The sequence below is a fragment of the Phyllostomus discolor genome, chromosome 4 (assembly GCF_004126475.2).
Source record: "Phyllostomus discolor isolate MPI-MPIP mPhyDis1 chromosome 4, mPhyDis1.pri.v3, whole genome shotgun sequence".
NCBI classification, from domain to species: Eukaryota; Metazoa; Chordata; class Mammalia; order Chiroptera; family Phyllostomidae; genus Phyllostomus; species Phyllostomus discolor.
Genome location: NC_040906.2, coordinates 5,771,963 through 5,790,160, shown reverse-complemented (window position 1 = coordinate 5,790,160; position 18,198 = coordinate 5,771,963). Strand labels below are relative to the sequence as shown.

At 41.2% G+C, this 18,198-nt stretch overlaps 1 protein-coding gene across 1 annotated transcript in view; it reads left to right on the top strand.

Annotated features, from left to right (window-relative positions):
* SP100 (SP100 nuclear antigen) overlaps window positions 1-18,198 on the top strand; it is a 77,120-nt gene that overhangs the window by 33,023 nt on the left and 25,899 nt on the right. The window contains exons 6-15 of the mRNA XM_036025004.1: window positions 2,069-2,215; window positions 2,650-2,733; window positions 5,526-5,672; window positions 6,489-6,572; window positions 9,260-9,313; window positions 10,030-10,122; window positions 11,258-11,311; window positions 11,918-12,001; window positions 15,924-16,037; window positions 17,286-17,339. Coding sequence (XP_035880897.1) covers window positions 2,069-2,215; window positions 2,650-2,733; window positions 5,526-5,672; window positions 6,489-6,572; window positions 9,260-9,313; window positions 10,030-10,122; window positions 11,258-11,311; window positions 11,918-12,001; window positions 15,924-16,037; window positions 17,286-17,339 — 915 coding nt within the window. The remainder of the gene's footprint in view (window positions 1-2,068; window positions 2,216-2,649; window positions 2,734-5,525; window positions 5,673-6,488; window positions 6,573-9,259; window positions 9,314-10,029; window positions 10,123-11,257; window positions 11,312-11,917; window positions 12,002-15,923; window positions 16,038-17,285; window positions 17,340-18,198) is intronic.

Below are 18,198 nucleotides of genomic sequence, written 5' to 3'. Positions count from 1 at the left end.
GACATTAATAAAATTTAAGACATTGATCATAGAAAGTTAATTTTCTAATCAGTCACAATATCCCTTACAGTAATACAGACAATATTTTATGTAATCTTCTCAAGCACTTAAAATGATGGTACGTCATCTGGGTTTTTCAGAGAACAAAGAATCACTGTAGAGACTTGGGCTGCTTCTGCAAATTCAGACACCGACAGTAGGGATTGAACCTTGCCACAGGGCAGTGTCCGAGCAGGAGGCCTGCTGACCCACACCTGGCTTCCAATGCTGCCCTGTGGCCTGGAGATGTGACTCCCCGTCTTTGTCCCTAGTGTCGTCATCTATAAAGTGGAGATGAACATAGTACCCACTTCACAGGGTGAGGGATGGATTTTTAACAAGTTATGTCGTGTAAGCATTCACAGTCATGCTTCGGTCTTCACCAGTGTTCCTTGCACTTGTTAATATTACTATGTTTAATATTTATCATTATTTATCTGGTCCAGAGTCTGAGCTATTAACCACTTCAGTAAACTGTGGGATTTTCTTTTCTCACAGATGTCCATGGTGGATTTAATTATCCCCCAGGCTGCGGAGCAGTGATTAAAGCCATACCAACCTCAGGCTGAGGAAAATAAATTGAGGACCACAGGGTCCCCACCTGCAAGCACACTAGGCTATGATAAATTCATGTCTTTATTCCTTGCCCCTCCTATGGAAATGAGTGACATGGAGGAGGCTCAGGGAACTTCCTGCACCATGGAAGGCATAATCTGTCGCTTCCGTGGAATGTGTTATTTAAGAAAGGAGGTTCAAAAGTAGTACATTTTTAATAAAAGAAAAAATTCCAGAGTGATTGAAAGCATAGATATACTTTTAGGAAGTCACATTTACTCAAAAAGTGGAATTTTAAAATGTATGAATCCTAATTAGCCATGTACCTACCAGTGCAGCTGCTGGGAACAGGGAGGGGTGAGAGGAAGGGTTCGTGACAGGTAATGAGCAGAGAAGGGATTCGATGTGAGTGTGTCTGCGTCTGTGTGTGTAGGAAGGTGTAGATGGAGGAGGTAATGACATTGTAACACACTATGTGGCCCTGGGGCAAACTTACCTGGGAGTGAGATCCCAAAGCATCTCAGTGAGGGTGAACAATGAATATAGAGAAATTTCAACCTACATGCCAAATGATGCAAACAAACCACCAATAAGGGTATCCAAGAGTCTGACCCAGCAGAAATGGTTGACTGTGACATGCACAGGAAAGGAAAAGGCTGTGTCTCAACCACCTCCCCAACCCCACCAAGAGAAGGCTCAAAGGAACTGTGGATGTGGCACGAAACATGTACCATGGCACAAGTCCTATGCTAAAATTGTGGGAATTGGTATTTAAATTATACTTCACATAAATCGCTTTGCTTAGAAAATAGCACTAAATAAAAGATCCAAACTGCACTGAAAAAAATATGTGTCCATTCATAAATTACTGAGGTTGGTAGGGACAGAAGGGGATGGATCAATGGAATCAATAATGCACAGAAGAGGTTCACTGTGGGGAAGGGGGTGCACAGGTTCTGGGTGGTTTACTCAGAGATTCATTCTTTATCATCCCCTGCTCTGCTCTGCCCTCTATCTCTGGCCACAGACCCCTGCAGACTTGCTTGCCAGCTCACTTGCTACTGCTTCCTGCTGGGTTCCTAACCTGGGAGACCCTAGCAAGAGACTTGGAGAGTGGAAGCAATTGAGAAGCCAGGTGTTTTGCTGTCACTTTCGTGGGCCTCAGCTCTGGCAGTAGCTGCATCTCCCATGACTCCACCTCCCACCAAGCAGGCAGCCATGGTCCAGCTTCTACATACCCAGTAACCTTGGCACATGACCTAACCCTTGGTCCCTGGCATAGCTTCCTGTTCACCATTCTTCGGGTTGCTGCCTTCTTCCATTTGGACATCTCACCTCTTCCATCAACTGTGTAACTAATCCCCTGGATTAAATTCCCTCTGCTCTGAAGGCTTAGAGGGCTTTGTATTTTCCTGTTGGACCCTGATTGATACAGAGAGCAAATGAAATATCTGTGAATCAAAACATCGTCTAGGTACAGCTCCACCTGAAAATGGACTCTCAGAGCACCTCTCTGAAACAGAACAGATAAATGCGAACAGAAATGGTACAACCAATGACAACAATGCACCCGCAAACCGACAAGCAAATGAACAACGTGCCCAAGAGTCTGAGCCAGCAGGTAAGACGGGGTGGCTGGGTCTGATGAGTGTGGAGGGGCCAAGGGGTACTTGCTGGCGGCAGAGAATGAAGGCACAATTCAAGGAGGCATGCATTAACAAAGAGAGGGAAATCACACGGAGACACAGAATGCAGAAATGGAGCCTGCTATATTCCTAAGAGAGACCTGGATAAAGAAAGACAGAAATAACTAGGAGACAAAGATCAAAGAGCAGCAGAGCCTCACTGGGGAAGAGCGACAGAAACAAAGGTCAGGGAGAGATTGGCCGTGGAATCAATGAAGCACAATCGCTTTCACTGAATGAAGGTGCAATATATGCAGTCAGGCTATGAGCAGGAACGGGAACAGAAAAGAGAAGCTGGTGAGGTTCAACAAAATGGTAAGAGGGCAGAGCAAAGCTCTGTGGACCTCAGCGGCCATGTTTTTTATTTCAGAATTCTATGAACCAGTACCCATCGAAGGGAATAATGGAGATGCAAGAAGTGGGACACCCAGCCCATTGCCCCATAATGAAGAAGGTAATTATTACCTACCTTACTAATGATCTAAGTGTATCTTTGTTTTTCTACAAGTGCAAAAGCTTTCCTTTGTTCTCGCATACTAACCGCCTTTCCCACCCAGCTTAATACCACCCAGGACACACAGCCTATGCATAGCCTCTGGCTTCTTTTAACAGGAGGGAGAGGTCAGGGAGAAAGAGAGCTCATTTTTCCAGTGGAGGGGTGTCCCTACAGGAGAAGGCAAAGAGAAAGACTATGGAGGGGGTACACTGGGAGATACCAAACAACAAAATACAAGAGTGAGACAGAGTTCACATAAATTGATATGGAATCCAAACAGGGCCATATTGCGGAGTTGGTGAAAAGAAATAAGTTGCACTTCATTTTTAGAAGTTATAACTGAAACATCGAAGTCATGGGTGATGATGCTTCTGGTTAGATTTTCAAGTAAGGAGGCCCAGGTGGAGGACTTTTAGAAATGAAGTGGCAAATGGAAGGACATGACGCAGGGGAAGAATTTGGGTGATGATTTGAATGCCTGAGATCAGGAAAATGCACGGAAAGACAAAACCGGTACAGAAGAAGTGTACACAGGGCACATCACGAATTAAGGAGCAGGATAGAATGGGAAAAAGTAGGAAACATAAGTTAGGATAAACTAAAATTTCAGGTAGGGGATGGCAGCGTCAGGTCTAGGGTAGGTCAGGTGACCCTGGGACACAGATAAGGAGGATCTCACTCTCGACACCTTGTGTCCTGGGCGCCACCTTTGAATCACCCTAGACCCTGCTGGGGGAAATTGCTAAAAAGTGTGTGGGAAATGAGTCTGAAGAGAGAAAGGTACAGAAGGAAATGAATGCCAGTAAATGGAAAAATTTGGGAAGGCACAGGGAGACCTGTGTTGAGGGTGAGTAAAGGACAATGAATGAACAACTGGTAGAGTGGACCAGGTATAGAGAAAGAGGACAAAGCATTGTCTGATTTGAGGAAATAGTCACAGGAAAGAAGGCGCAAGGGTCTGTTCCTAACACCATCGAGAAGGTAAGGTGTCCACAGTGATCAAAATGTTCCCAGAGTGCCGCAGGTTCGATTCCCAGTCAGACCACATGCCTGGGTTGCAGGCCACGGCCCCCGGCAACCGCACGTTAATATCTCTCTCTCTCCCTCTCTCTCTCTCTCTCTCTCTCTTCCCCTCACTTCCCTCTCTAAAAAATAAATAAATAAAATCTTTTAAAAAAATGTTCCCAGAACCCTCTAAGATAAAAATAGGCCCCTTCCCAGGCATCTCATCCTCTCCATGGCTTCAGTCACCATTTATGGTCTATTGACCTCTAACCGCACATCTCCAGCCCAGACCTGACACCTAGGCTCATTCAACCAAGTGCCCGAAGATCTTGGCAGGGAGATCTCATGGATGTCTCTATGTGAAGGCTGTATCAGTTATCTACTGCTGAGTAAGGAAGAGCCCCAAAATTTAGTGGGTTAAAACAACCATGATTTTATTTGCCACTTCTGCCCATTTCAACTTCAAAATATCTCCAACCTGTCCCTTCTTCTCCATCCCCAGCACACTCACTCTAACCCAGAGCCCCAGCACTTCTCACTTCAGTAGAACTGTCTGCTGCTGAGCTCCTTCCTCCTCCCTTGCTCCCCTCAGTCCTTTCTCTGCACTTCAGCTTAGTGGGCCTTCCAAAAATTCAAACCAGATCAGGTGGCTCTGCTGTTTAAACCCAATATGGTCTTGTGGCCTCAGCCGCAGGCCTATCCTGCGCTGTGGGGACCAAAGGACACCCACCACAGCTGCGTCTTCCCACCCTTCATGCACCTTCCTCCCAAAAAAACTTGCACGACTAATCTCTGCCTTTGCAGATACTTTGGAAAACAGTTTGGTGTAATCATTCAGTGGTTTTTTAAGATTTTATTTATTTTTTTAGAGAGAAGTGAAGGGAAGGAGAAAGAGAGGGAGAGAAACATCGATGTGAGAGAAACATGGATAGGTTGCCTCTCATGCATGCCCCAACCAGGGACCAAACCTGCACCCAGGCATGTGCCCTGACCCAGCATTGGAACAGCAACACTTTGCTTTATGGGATGACACCTAACCAACTAAACCACACTGGTCAGGGCTGATTTTATTTTTTAATGGATAACTTCTATAATGGAATACCGTACACCCGTGAAAATAAACATGCAAAATAAATACAGGCAACTGTAACTGCAAAATAAACACAAACAACACATAATGTTGAGAAAATGAGCCAAATGCCCACAACCAAATGATACACAAAAAGAAGACATGATTCAATTTATATAAATTTATATAAAGTTCAGAACTGGCATCCTTAATCATCTATGATGTTAAAAGTCAAAGTGATGATCAACACGAGCCAGACGGGTGGGGACCGTTAGTGGCAGCCTCCCTAAGAGGCTTCTGGGTGACAATCATCTTCTATGTCTTCACCAAAGTGGTGCTCACTCAGCTATGCTTTCTCTGTCATAATTCAAAATTTATGATTTGCCCATTTGTATCCATGTATGTTTTACTGCAAATATGATTTTTCTTTTTGAAAAAGCCAAAAAAAAATTATCATCAAAGAAGAACAAGAGTATGTGAAAAAAGAAAGTAAAAACTAAAAAACACAGAGTTCAGAGAGACACAAAGGAAGGCCAGAGCTGAGCAGCAGGAAAGGAGAGGGTGGGGGAGCTCTCCCTGCAGTGGGATAACAGGGAGAAGGGCTTAATTCTCGTGTGGGTCCTCACTCCCTTTCGGGAGACAAATGAAATTCTTTATTTCTTGCAATTTGGTCCAGGAGCAGAGTTACCCAACCACAGAATCAAACTAAATTCCTGCTCTGTGTATCTGGTGGATATAAAGAAGGAAAAGCCATTTTTTGATTCAGAACATGAAAAGCAAACCCAAACAAGGACTCGCTGTAACCCGGCGTTGGACATAATAGGTAAGACTGACTGAAAGAATGTGTGATGTGAATCCCAGGTACTGGGTAAGGGTCTAGGACATGTCATCGGGGTCCATCAAAGAGATCCAGGGGACCTTGCAGCATGTAGGCAGGAGAGGAGGGAACCAGCACCTTAGCTGTGAGTTTAGCAGAAGAGGTTCCCGGGAACTGGAAAAATACCAAAAGACAGAAATTGCATGAATAGTTATTGATGTCTGAGAGGCTATTTCTAAAGCAAGAAAGTAAAGTATGGTGGTAGAAGACGAATAAGACAGAAAATAAGGTTTTAAGAAAGAAAATCAGAGAGCCAAAATATTTCTGAGAGGAGGAGGAGAAAGAAACTCATGAAGAGAAAGAGACGTATAAAGTGATACCATCGCCACAAAGACAGGCTTAATTAGCGGAAATGGGCTGAGCCAAGAGGAGAGTGAAAAAGTAAACAGAATGAAAGAAGAGGTAGCATGAACGTGGAGGTAGCGGGTAGATTGAGAGTGGAGGTAAGAGGTAGAATGAAGATATGAGTTGAAGTAGAATGGGGGTGGGAATCAGAAGTACAGTGAGGGTGGAAGTGGGAGACAGGATGACTGTGGGGGTGAGAAGAGCTGCAGAACGGGCACAGCTGCCCTCTGTGCCCAAATCTCACACCTTCTGTGTAGGACCTGGAGCAACCTGCAGGCCACACACCTTAGGGCACAGACCAGGGGGACCTGAGTTAACTTAGTTTCTAGGTCTTCCTAGTGCTCTTGTCATGGGGCTTTCTGTCTGTGGGCTCCTTGGGCCACCAGGAGATCCTGAGGGGTTTTGTCCTCTATGCAGTGATCAGCAGTGACGACTCCACAGAAATCAGTGATGGAGACGAGCCCCCGGAAGCTTCCACCTCAGCAGTGACAAGGGAGCCTGGTAAAGGGATGGGAGCTCAAGGCTTGGGCTGCAGGAACCTGAAGCATCCGTTCTGAGTTCATTCTGCACAACAGATCCGGTTTATCCTGGAATCCCATTCTCTGCACTTACTTGACTTTTTGGGGAAATATAGGAAGACAATAAATAAGTATACACATAATTATTAAATAAACATATAAACATTTTTTGAGGATGATGTCTCATCAAATATGAGGACTGATAGGTCTTGTTAGCAGACATACATACCTTATATTGATTGTACAGTAAGAATATGCTAGCGAAGTGATAAGTGTTTTTTTTAACTAATTAGTTGCTATGCCTGTAAAGTGTTAGATTTCTACAATAATTTCTATAGAGAACAGAAACCTAATATCTCTTTATTGGAAGGTCACACTGTCATCTGGCCACAAAATTTGAGACATGTCTGAAGACAATTCATCCAGCTCTCTAGTGTTAACAGATATAAAGATTTAATAGAATTCTTCAGCAAGTCATGACATATGTAGTAATTGTTCAAAGGACTTTTGCAAACAGCATCTTACTGTTTTCTTTACAACAACCCTGAGGGGTAAGCAAGTTGGATATTGTTATCCTTGTTTCTAGATAACGAAACAGGATCACATAAGTCTTTCATGGTCATTTACAAAGTCTCATGGAGACAAAGGGAAAGACAAAGGTTAATGTCCCGGATTCTGTATTATTTCCTTTGCAAAACTAGAGCTCAAAACAGTTAACAAAATGTTGTTTCCTCGATCCTGTGTGCAACATGAGTTGTTGTAAGCTCTGCAGCTCTCCAGTATACAGAATGGTGACTGGTTTTCCCCTCCTACTCTCTCAGAAGATACTAGAAACACGCTTATTTATGAAAACATGCTAGGAAAAGACCTAAGAATAAATAAAATTTTTACCTGATCTTCCTGTTCCAAAGTCAAGTGTATTATTTTATTTTTTATTATTTTTATTTTTAATCCTCACCCAAGGATATTTTTATTGATTCTACAGAGAGAGGAAGGAATAGAGAGGAAGACAGAAACACCCATGTGAGAAGCATCGATCGGTTGCCTCCTGCATTCACCCCAGCTGGGAATCATACCCACAATCCAGGTATGTGCCCTGACCAGGGATCAAACCCACAGCTTTTGGCTCATGGGATGATGTTCCTGAGCCACCCAGCCAGGGCAAAGACCAATATTTTAAATAATATGTTTATTCTAATTGCTCTACTAGATCTTTCAAAGTAAAATGTAAACTTACTTCAGTTTTTCAAGACTGTACCCTCTCATTTTTGTCTTAGTGTAGACAAACTGCTCTAAAAGGTGGTCTCAACATAGGTCTCTGTCTCGACACAAGAGGAGATTATTTCTCAGCCTTGTAAACAGTTCAAAGGGCACCAGAGTGTGGAGAGGAGGCCCTCCACCTTCAACATAAGATTTTCAAGGTCTCCTCACATGAGATGCCGCAGATGAAGGGAGTGTGAAATGACAATAGAAAGGGGAAGATGGGGAAGAGGGAGATGTGTAGGGAGGTAAGTGTCAAACAGGGCAGTGACGTGTCTCTGCTCTGGAGACAGGAAACAGAACATGGCTACCCTGCAAGGCAGGTGACTTAGAAGATCAGACCAGGTGGTCTACGTGCAGACTGGGATACACATGGGCTTTCAAGATTTTGCCAAGTTTTATTAGGGAATTTCCTGCTGAATTGTTTCCGTGGCCACATGCTGAGACACCTGAAGAATGCTATTTCTTTGTGCAACGATCAATAACCTTGACTCCTTGACTCCTTAGAATCAAGCGAAGAAGAAGACATCCAAGAAGCCACCTGCTCAGCAACCAAGACTGCACCACGTAAGAGTGTTAGAACGGCATTCCTGTATGAAAAATACCTAGAGTCTAAACCCAGAGCTCTGTTTCCTGATGAGTCTCATTCTGATATTCCCCATGTAGATGGATTCATTTACTTCTAGGTCATCCTTTTCTGCATTTCACTTCTCTCCCTCTATTGGGAAATGGCATTATAACTATTGTTTACCTTGATGAGCACAATCAATTAATATGTTGAAAATGTAGCAAAAATATTCTAGTAAAATTATACTTTTTACTATACACTCTCTTATCTATTAATACTAAAGAGTTGAAATAATATACTTATTTTCCAGCAACTTGCTTTGCATTCTACAGAGCATAGTAAGTACAGTATTTCTGTATTTGCTGGCAATATTGTCATTAGTCTCCAACTTCAAAAGTCTTCAAAGAATAATTTGTGCTGCTATTTAATCATTAACAGAGAAATAGCTTCAGCCCAACTACTCTCAGACTCAAACCATAGTCAAACCATGAGTTTACATTGTGGTTGTTCACAGGGCTTTTATGAATGAAGGTCTATTTTGTTTTCACAAAAACCTTAACAGGGAAATAGGGTACCTAGGTTATCCCAGCATTATAGATGAGGACACTGGAGAAAGCAATGTTTGAAGGTCATTTACAAATTCACATGGAGAATAAATGGGAGAGCTGGGCAGGACCCCAGTATTATGACCCTGGGCACCAGAGCTGGGTTCAGTTGAGAGAAAAAGGAAAATGCTCATCTCAGGAATGAGATGATCGCAAACCCTATCTGCTGTGTGATTTAATATAGAATTTGTAAGACTGTTGTGTACAAAGAGACATTTCTTCCCTCCTACTTTTCAGGGCCCGTGAATTTCAGGAAATCAACTACATGCAGGAAAAGATTTTGGATAACCGGTAAGAGCACCTAAGAACTCTTCATAGTTATAAATGAACAGTCTTTTCTAAAAATTAGCCATTCCAACTTTTTTTTAAAGTCCTTCAAAGTAAAATATAAATTTGCTTTAATTTTAGCCAGTTTGGATTTTAACTTTTGTGTAAGTTAAGCTAATGGGTGTAACGTATAAACACAAAGAGGTCAAAGATTCAAACACAATAGAATTCTGATTGTTCTCAAGTAAACATTCCTAGGAGCACCAGACGGTGGCAGGGTGCGGCTCTATTTCACAAAGTTACTCTGGGAAGCAGCCAAGTGGGAGATCTGCCTTCTTTAATATCAGACTTCCGAAACAGCTCTGGGAGAGGAGCAGAGCTAAAAATAAATGTGAATGCAGATACAAAAACAACAACAGATCCATAAAGAGACAAGAAAAAAGGAGAAAGAGGATCTAGGAAAAGAAAACAGAGGGCCAAGAGGAAGCAGAGATGCCCACCAGGGATGAAATATCTCTGCCCCAGGCTCAGGGGACAGTGAGTGATAAAACGCTGACCTGCAGGTCCCATGAACATAAAAAGTAGATCATGGAGGTCTGAGGGAGGGACATTCTAGCCCTGGGTTTTCGGAGCTTCCCACATTTTTGTTGTTGTAGTTGTGGTTGTGATTGTTGTGATTGTTGTTATTGGTTTCTTTGTCATACACTGAGACCTTCAAGGGACATCTGCTCCTTCTGCAGGGAGAAGTCATGAAAGGTTTTCGGAGTCCAGTGCGGATGAGGAGCCCCCCGGAGTGTGCAGCCCTGCACTGAGAAGTGATTCTGAGGAGGAGGGTAAGGACGGCCATCGCTGGGCTCCGGGCATCAGGAGTCTGAGATCAGAGCTCCTGTTCCTCTGAGCACACCACACGGCCCAGGAGCCCAGTCCTGCCTTGATTTCATGTGGCCACTGTGAAAACTGCAAAGAAAGGAAACATAGTTCAGTCTTAACGAGCTGCCTCTAGTTGGACGGCAGTGTGCCTTACTCCGTGCTCAGAGACATGTCATCCCCCGGGGCAGTGGATCACATAGTGATGTCCATCTACTCCCCGCCTCTTCTGCAGAGAGCAGAGAAAGTGGGACAGCCAGCTATGGGTCAACTTCGTCACAACCCTCTTCAAACCTCCATAGACTTTGGTCATACTCTCTCATTATCGACAGAAGAAAAAGCCTCTGGTTATTACCATAAAATTTCATTTATAGCCTTTGACAGATGACCCCCAGTGTGACATTTGCCTATAAAGTGATATTCCGAAGTGGTTTTACAAAATATATATATATTATTTTACATTTACAGCAACCTACAAGGTAGGTCAGATGACTGTTTCTCCCCTCATTCCACAGATGGGGTAACTCCCATAAATAAACATATAACAATCTTTTATAGATCACACATGCTGAGTTAGTGGAAGAAGTAGAACATACAGCTTGGACTCCCAGCAAACATCCAAAACCTTTTATTCAAAGCCTCTGAAGCCAGAGGTAACACAATATTTTATAATTTTAAAAAGACACTGCAGTTTATATCCTATATATTACAAAACACCCCGATAGCTTCTGGGGCAAAATCCAGTTTTATAATATGCTACAAGATATTAATATTCCTTTAGCAAATTGAAAGAATTCACAAGTGCAATAAATTAAAAAGTTCACATAGACTTATGGCAGCTAAGTCCAGATTCACTGCCAAATTCATTATCTGCAAATCTATGAAAAATGTCGGTTTTCAAAACTTCTTTGATTCTGCATATGGACTAAGGGATCGTGGGTATTCACTTCACTTTATAATGATCTTTTTCCTGTAGATGGGAAGAGGCAGAAATAATCATCACCACATCTTCATGTTCCAGATTCTTCTACAGTGAGAGGAGTCATAAGATATAACTGCTTTTGTTACGGATTACTGACTGTGTTTTCCTTTACCTCCTAGATTTTCTGGATTTTGGAAACCAGTCTACTTGCGGGATGAGCAATAAGAAAAGACGTAAGAACAATTAAAACTCTTGATGAAACAAGTAGCTTTCTTTGCTACAAAAGCTTCAGTCAATTTTTCAGTTATATCCCTTTAAAAAGTAATTTGTTGGGATTTTAGATGATACACACTCTACATTTTGCATTGGGTAGGCTGGCTAATTGGTATAAAAGTTCAATGACACAAGAGCAATCCAACTTTATTCTTCGCTCACATAAAGGATAAAGTAGGTGGGGGGTGGAGGGGGTGCTCTGCCCCATATGATCTTTGAGGGCCCAGCTGATGGAAGATTTGACATCTTGAAAATATTGCTTCCACTGTTCCCCTGGATAAGAAACAGAGTAGAGGCAGAAGAAGTAGGTGCAGACAAGTGGAAAAGGTGTAAGAAATGATGACAAAAGGGAGTGCCTTCCATAACAAAGTTGTCCCCTGTCCTTGGGGATGGTTCCTGGAACCACCTTGACCAACAGGTCTGATGGAGCCCCAGGGTGGGCCGGCAGTAACAACATTCTTACCCCTGCTACACAAGCCTCCCTCGTCCAATTCCTGTTGGTTCTGTGCTGAGTTGGTTCCTAGGATACGGAGCGAGACTGCTACTGAATTTTTCTCTTTCTGCAGGGATCAGCACTGGTGACTCTCCAAAGCTGAACAGTGAAGAACAGCCTCAGGAAACTTTGCACTCAGCTCGAAGAAGTTGGTCAGGTAAAGAAGATTAAGATGCCAAGCCTTGGCCTGCGAATGTCAGGAATCTCAAAACTGAAAACTGTTTCCAGATGCATTTTTATTCTGAGCACCTTGAAGACATTGTGCCCAGTTATTCCTGGGAACTCCTTTCAGTGTCCTAGGAAATGGAAGGAGGCAGGAAATTACTATAAATTCATGTTTAATGAGATGAGCCCCATCGACTAAATGTATGTATTATGTATCTCTGTTGTAGAAGAAATAACTACCAAAATGATGACACCTTTTTTAATATTTACTCTCGTGCCTGCTTAGATTAAGATCTTAGACATTTAATAGTAATGTATTGATTAACATCAATATCATTTTCAATTGTAAAATCTCAATAGAGAACTGGTTCTGCTATGTAATTATAGACAGAAATAAAAGTTTCAGATCACTCTCAAACTTTAGCATAGTTTTCTATCATATTGTAATTGGGTTACATCATGTTATTTTAAAGTACTTTGGCAAACAAGATCTCACTCTGTCATCACAAAATCCTTAAGATTTAGGCAGGCTAACTCTTGATATCCCCTTTTTGGGGTGAGGAAATTGATGTACAAGTTTTATAATGTTTACAAAGGGTGGGTTTTGTATGTAACATGATCCACGTCCAAAGTGGAGGTACAAGGGATCTCAGGAGGTAGAAGGGGCAATTGACAGGGGAATGTATGGGTGTCTGACACAAGAAAACTTATTTAACAACAATAAATAAATAAATAAATAAATAAATAAATAAATAAATACGGGTGTTTGTGAGTATATATCTATATATATACACACACATATATGTATCTATAAGTAGGTATATAACAATCAATATTGGTATGGATGCTGAAATATATATATATATCTTGATGGAAAGGTGAAATGAAAATCATAAAGAAACAAAGAGGTAGGAATAGAGCCTGCTATATGATATATATATATCACCTAGAATAATAAGCTAAAAAGAATAGATGGAGAACTACAAAATGAGCCAAGATTAACAGCATTGTTGATTTTTAAAAAAGAGAAACAGACATCAGGGACAGAGAAGCTCACAGAATCGACATGATGGAGCTAGAAAACGTGTAAGTCAGAACAATGTGCAAAAGAACTGAGAAATGAGAAGAGAATGAGGTATGACTAGGTAGAGAGGCAACAACTGGGTGCTGTGTGTGAGGTATAGTCACTGGAGTAGGTGTACTTCCCCTTAGCTCATCTGAGGTGTGAATATAATTCAGCATGACCACATTGAAGTGTGCTTCCTGGTCTCCATCCGTTGTGTGTCATTTTCTTACTTCCCTTCAGTGTCCTGTGAACTCAAAGCTCTTCATATGAATATAGGAGGAGAGTCAGATGAGACGCCAGCCAGTGAGCATGTGGGGAAACCAACTGTGATACTGCTTATCAGTTACCTTTGTTCCTCTGTCTGCACAGAGGAAAAGCTCTTTCTTCTTTTACCTACCTCTCCCCCAAATCATTGCTGCACATGAGCCCACACTCATTTACAGACAGACCTGGGCACAGAGTTAGACCACATCATCCGATTTGAGGGAGCCAAAGAGAAAGAAGGACAGGACTCCTGAGTGGGGGTGACACTGGGTAGGTTACTGAGGAGGAGGAGTAGAAAAGCTAGGCTGGGGTTCACCAAACAAAAAGAAACCTAAGGAGGCTTCAAGTTTTTCTAAGTGAACATGAACTCCAAATATCACCAGAGGGGGCTTCTGTGGGGGAAGAGGAATGATTTTCAAGGTATGTCTCAGAAGCTCAGTAGAAATATGGTAATAAAATCCGAGACTGACTGACAGACCTGCAACGTAGAAAGCTCATCGGGAACTAGCCAAAGAAATAGCAGTCAATAGTGCGGTCAATGTCAAAGGATCAGGCATACGGTGACAATGAAAGTAGAAATCTGTGAGATGAAGTCAAACATAGTGAAGAAAATATAGAGACAACGGTTGCAATTGTAAAAACAGCCAGAGGATCAAGATAAGGTTGAGAGAAGTACACTGGAAGTAAAGAGAAACAAAAGGGAACTGACCTTGGAAAGAGGAGTACTTCAATAATAAAACCAGATTCAGAGATAGAAGCATAGAAAAAATAGATGGGAATGAGGTACTTACAGTGAGTGATAAATGGAGAGGAATTAGATAAGGCACAATAAGAACTGTGTAGAGAAAGGGTTATAATATGAGAGAAAAATGGTAGAGAAGAAGAGCCAGTGTCAAAGGGAGAGAGGAGGGAGATGGAGAAATTGTGGGATCTGAGATGACCACAAGGCCAAAGCAACATTTACACGTGGGGTGATTCACACTAGCAATGAGTTTTCAGAGTAAGGTGTCCCCAGGCATAAAGTGGCCCCTGGGACTACCCCAGATTACTAGAGACCTCACCAGGCATTTCATCCACTCTTAAGGCTTCAATCAGCATTCACAACTTAATTGGTTCCTAAACGTACATCTCCAGGCCAGCCCTGTCTTCTAAACTTCTAAACTCACTCATCCAAGTTTCCGAAAGACCTCTGGTCAAGGTCCTGAAGGCCCTAGCCTTCTCCACTTACATGTCTTTCAATATGAAACTCAACACTTCTGAAACTGAGCACATCGTTTTTTCCCCAAAACCAGCAACTGCTTCCTGTTCTCTAGCCCTAGAACACACTATTCATTTGCCTATTCTTTCAAGTTCATATTCTCAGAGCTGTCAGTGACATCACCATCTCCTGAATCAACACAGCCTTCTGTAACCTAACTCTATGAATTCTTCCCTTCAAGTGCCTCCACCCTGTCCATTGCCATGCTGTCACCAATCAATATCTACCTTCCTTCTCACTGGAACTAGAGCTACAAGCTGCTACTTGTCCTCCTGCTTCTAATCTTGGTCCCACCAAATGTACTCTAAGTGACTGAGCTAAGCTGATCTTTCTCAAACATATCCATGCTGCTATCCTACATAAAATTCAGTGTCCTTTACTTTCCTTTAGGATTAAGTTATTTCTCTCTGTGGCCCTCAAAGCTACCTACCTCGAGGCTCCTGCCTCTTTCTCCATCATCATTGTTGCCATTAACTTTTCTATTGCACATTCAGGCATCTGAAACTCCTCATATTTGTGGAATGTAGACCTTTGCCCATGCTTCTCCATCCATTTGGGGCTATTGTCTTGGTCCCTTTCCTCCCTGATCTGGCTAACTCCTGCTTCTGCAACACATCCTTTGGAAGAGATGCCTCATCACAAACAAAACTAGTTCTTCCTCCCTTATCCCCACTCCAGAGTATTCTGTGCAATCTGTGTTCTAACATCCAAGTTTCAATGTATTCACTTCTTTATGTGTCAATGTCATGGTTGCTCTTAAGATTGGCAAGCATTGACACTTCAGTATGCCTTACATTGTTATCAACATTCATCCACCCTACATTGGGCATCAGCGTCCATCTGAGCACCTGGAACATGAGAGAAGCTTAACAAACTTGTTAAGTGAATGGAAAGAATCAGTCACTCTCTGTATTCCAACATTTGGAAATTTGTCTGGCAAAAGTTTAGAGTATTTATATGAAATATTACAAAAATTAATAATTATATATACATATGTATGGATTTATAAATGTAACAGTATTTCTGGAAAAAATACATCACATATAAATAAATACAAATTTTTGTTAAAAATGCCATTAAGGGATAGATGGGAGAAGCACATAAAGGAAAACTAGAAAAACAAAGATTGAAGGTCGGGGCAAAGAGAAAAAGATAATAGAGAAAAAACAGATTGAAAGGAAGGGACAGAGATGATAAGGAGCAACAACAAAGAGATTTCAGAGGCTGAGCCATCTTTTGAAGTACAGATGAGGGGGAAAGGATATTGGAGGATAGGGGGTACAAAATAAAATTGCAAATTAAAATTTTTTACAAATCACAACATAGGAGCAGAGCTCCGAGGACTTGGAAATGAGAAGTGTCCCTGTGTCATGTGTGTATCAAAAGGTGTGCCAAGAGGCCAAGAAGCAAGGACTGAAAATAGCCAAGCATCTGATATGGGTAAAGCTACCCAAGGGTCCTGGGGTAGAGGGGATTCAGCAGGTACCACAGACACTTAGGACATCAGTGATAGATGGTCAGGGTTCAAGGACCACACGAAGCAGTTCACCAACAGGGAGTGCATCAGTTATGAAGGTGGGAGTCACACGACCCAGGCTGCAGGATGTCAGGAGTCTGAAATCAGGAGTCTGAAATCAGAAAACAAGGGATCCAGTCCATGTCAGAATCTCGTTTTCCACATTTGCTTGACCTAACCCTTTTGGGAACAGCAGGAAGGCAGGAGATCATGATTACAGTCATGTTTAACAGAATGGATCCTGTTGATTTTATGTGGATGGTGTAGTAGAAATACACTGACTAAAAAATGGCAGTATCTTGTGTACTCCATGAGCGTATCAATTTTTGGATTTATATAGTGACTTCCACCTTTGTTCATGTAGCAAAGAAATCCAGGTGTTCTTCTGTTGGAAGATAACAGTGTCACAACCCTGAAAGGACCTCAAAAGGCAAATAAATGGTGCTGCTACCTGTCAGGAACAAGACCTCAGATAATTGTTCTTAAACTCAACATATAGTTTTGAAGGCTGCCCTCCAGCATCTACTGATGGATGCTAAGTTAGTAGAGGAGGCAGAACTTACAGTTTGGTCTCCTAGCAAACATCCAAAAATCTCTTATTCAAAGCCTCTGAAGCCAGATGTAAAATAATATTTTATTGTTTTAGAAAGACACTGTATAGTGGTTTCTCATTAACTTTTCAAATAAGATCTTATTTAATTGTCACTAAGCAATCTAAAGCCTAAAACAGGATAAAGCGGGATCTAAACCAGGATAACTTTTACTACCTACCTGTTTCATGAATCAGGAACACTGACATACATAAGTAATGAAGAGTTTTTTCAAAGCCTCAGAGAAATAAAGACTTTAGATATCAATATGTATCTGATTCATTTAATTTTTTTTTTTTTGAGAGAGAGAGAGAGAGAAGGAGAGACATCGATTTGTTGTTCCACTTATGTACGCATTCACTGGTCGATTCTTATAGGTGCCCTGGCTGGGGATCAAACCCGCAACCTTGGGGTATCAGGATGATACTCTACCAACTGAACTACCCAGCTAGGGCTGTTAAATATCATTTAGATAATTAGATATCATTATAAACTCAAGCCTTCCACAACGTGAATTGTCATAAGATTTGTAACTTTTATATGTAAGTTATTTTTATCTGACCACAACCTGTTACTTTCCAGATATCACGGATATTGGAAGAAATTCTACTTTGGAAAAACACAGTGGAAAAAGAAGTAAGAGTGAATAAGAATTTATTTGATTTTTATGTCACAGATTAACTATTTTTTAATGCTAAGGTTTGTTATAACTATTTTCCATGCCTTTCATAAGGCCAAAAGAAGTGCCTTTGAAAGTAACTAAGTTTTTCAAAATGCTCATATCTTTATGTTGGTTTTTATTCTGATTTTAAAGTATTTGTGGCTTATAAACATTGGTGTATATCTCTCCAGAGTTTTTCTATGCAGGGATGAGTACATTTTGGAATATAGTTTTATTTATCTAACTAGGTTAATTGTATGTATACTTTTCCTTTTCTTGCTTTTTAAAATTAATATATCACACCTAGACAATAAAAACATTTAATATTTTAAGAGTTACAAAGAGTCTTACTTAAGGCTGCTTTAACATGCACTACTTTCATTTTTAGTGTGGTTGAGCATTTTTTATTTGTTTTGGTCATTTGTTGTTTTTCACAGAACTCTGTCACAGAATGCTGTGTCCATGCTTCCTGTTACGATGCTTGTCTTCTTGTGATGCTGCACATATAGAGAGAATTTTTTTTTAGAAATTCTTATGTATGGTCATATATGTTGCTAGTATGCTGTCCAATTTGTTTTTATTTTTGATTTCTTAATGTAATCTTTTGTCCTAGAGAAATTATAAATGTATAGATAGTCAAATTGTCACCTCTTTCTAATTCTTAGGTTCCCTATCATATTTACAACAGCCATGTCTACCTGAAGAGTTTTAAAATATTATTCTATACTTGATACTTGTATATTTGAAGTATCTGATCATTTTTAATGTCAACATCTATAATCCCTGAGTTTTGCTTCTTTGTGTACATGTGAAGTGGGAATCATTAAAATGTTC